The following is a 2500-nucleotide window of genomic DNA, read 5'->3' as shown; positions in this document are numbered from 1 at the left end:
TTGTTTGTATATTAATTTTTATTTGGATTTTTTGTTGGTTTTGATTTTTTTCTGGGAGGTGGGGTGGAAGGGAAGGGGGAGTCGGAAGAATAGGTAGGCAAGGGTGTGAGTGGTGACTGAATGTTATTTTCACATCTCTTACGTACGCAGCGCTCGCCTCAGTAACAATACTCTGACAGAAGGAATGTTTGTTGAAATTTGCTGGGGATGGGTTTTGTATCCACCTCCATCAGTTTTAGCCCCTTCCCTTCTCACCTTGTTCAGAGCCACTCCTCATTTCAATCTCCTGTTAAGAATAAAGTTTCCCATGCCGCCGTGAACGCCACTTTCATACATTACGCCTTACCCTGATACTAAATTTAAATCCTCTTCTCAAATGCCAAGAGGTGAATGAGTCTTCTGGAAACAGGAATAGAAGTGTAACATTATACTGAGAGATGCTTGATGTCTGCTCCTGTCACTAGCGGGTTGGAACGTCAGAAAACCACAACGTGATTCATGAGCTGTGAATGCAGGATGGATAACTGGCCTGCAAAAACTTGTTTCATTATTTTGTAGATTGATCTTTTGTTTTTCATTATTATTTTTGTTGTTGTTGTAACGGAGGGGGGGGGAGGAGTGGGGTTGGTTTGTTTTGCGTTGTCTTTTGGTGTGGTTTTTGTTTTGTTTTTAAAGCCTATGCTGCTCTCTTTGTCCCCCCCCCCCTCCCTTTTTTTCCCTGTTTGGCAAGAGTTTACAAAATAATACATATATTTGGAAAGAAATGAATGAACCTGTTTAAAGAATCGTGTTTGAATATTGTACTATTGCGGAAATTCCTGAAGTGATGTGATTTTTCATCTTCAAAGTGTTCCCTCAATAACAATCGGCACTGTGCTGAGAATGGGTGTCTACGTTTAACACACATCACGAAACCAATAATTATTTTGGGGCTATGTTTCTGATGATAAGTGACCTTGATGAATGAGATAATTTATATCAATTGGTTTTTTTATCAGCCGAACACTCACACACACACACACACATACACACGGGCGCGCGCGCGCGCAGACACACACAAACATGCAAACACATACACACACACAAACACACACACACGCAGATACACACACACACACACACACACACACACACACACACACACATACACACACACACAATGTAGCCGAATCTACGCTACAAGTTTGCCACGAAAGATAACAAGAATCCGCTAGAAGAAGTGAACCGACTCTCAATGCCCACTATGCTATAATCGTGTTTTTCTTTTAACTCGGAATCAGGCTCAAATGATTTCGGTACCTGTTGATTTGTTTTTTCCTCCACGACCAGCCCCCAGTGCCAGCAGACCCGTGGGAAGGCAACAGGAATGCTACGACCAAGCCTAACTCTTGTTGGCAAACCATGGATACACAATTTGGAGACTTCAAAGGTTCAGATATGTGGAACCCAAACACTGAAAGAAGGTAAGCGTTCCTGCTAAGTGTTATAGAATAGAGCTGCGATGTCTTATTTGCCCTCCGCCAAATAATGGGAGGAAGACTTTCGGTGTTGCTGTGTAGTAAGAAAAACGATAAGGAGAATAATTTGTTTCAAGTATCTTTTTTTTAAAGTACATGTAGTTCTATGTTTCGTCCATTACGGCTTCTTATGGAACATTAAGCTGAACAACACAAAATCTGACACAATCCTTTGTAACACCGGCGGTCCTCTAGGGTGTGTTTTGTCACCAGTTTTGTATACAATATTATATTATACTAACGATCATACAAGTAAATATAAAACAACACGCTTAATTAAGTTGGCAGAAGACTCCGCTATTATTTGATTAATAAACCTTGAAGAAAACGAGTATTTCGAATAAATAATATGTTTGTTTTTTAAACGGTGCAATTCAAATTTTCTAAAATAAAAGTGAACCTTTCAAAAACAAAGAAAATTAATTTCTTTTCTTTTTTTAAAGAAAACCAACCATCCCAGAGTTGTAATTGAACAAGAACAATTGAAATTACGGGTTGATACAAATATCTCGGTCTTACAATCGACAACAAATTTACACGTCAAAATCACGAAAACAGTATCGTTAAAAAGGTTAATCAGAGGCTGTATTTTCCAAGTAAACTTAGGTCCTTCAATCTGAATCCATCCATCCTTCAGATAATCTACACCACCACAATAGAAACTGATAAATTTTGGTATCCCTTGCTATGGTAACAATTTGGGAAGACAGCATATCACAAAAATAAACAGGTTGATCATAAAGGCAATTGGTAGAGACTTAAGTAACTTTGAATATCGAACAAACGTTCTAAAAAGGCAGAAATAATGCTAAGTGACTATAGCCATCAACTGACATCGGAATTTCAATTATCGACCAGCGGTAAATGATGCACTTCCACAAAAAAAGCAAGACAGACCGATATAGAAATTCATTCGTATCAACTCCGGTGAATTTACTGAACACACATTGCTACAAATCAAACAGAGAGAGAGGGGGGGGGGA

At 38.9% G+C, this 2500-nt stretch overlaps 1 protein-coding gene across 1 annotated transcript in view; it reads left to right on the top strand.

The window, feature by feature from the left end:
* The window catches only part of LOC101849644 (acetylcholinesterase-like), a 110365-nt gene that overhangs the window by 87583 nt on the left and 20282 nt on the right, over positions 1-2500 (top strand). The window contains exon 3 of the mRNA XM_035972288.1: positions 1330-1463. Coding sequence (XP_035828181.1) covers positions 1330-1463 — 134 coding nt within the window. The remainder of the gene's footprint in view (positions 1-1329; positions 1464-2500) is intronic.

The sequence above is a fragment of the Aplysia californica genome, unplaced genomic scaffold (assembly GCF_000002075.1).
Source record: "Aplysia californica isolate F4 #8 unplaced genomic scaffold, AplCal3.0 scaffold00640, whole genome shotgun sequence".
In the NCBI taxonomy this organism is placed as follows: Eukaryota; Metazoa; Mollusca; class Gastropoda; order Aplysiida; family Aplysiidae; genus Aplysia; species Aplysia californica.
Note: the sequence above shows the minus strand (reverse complement) of the source record. Positions and strands in the feature narration are given on the sequence as shown.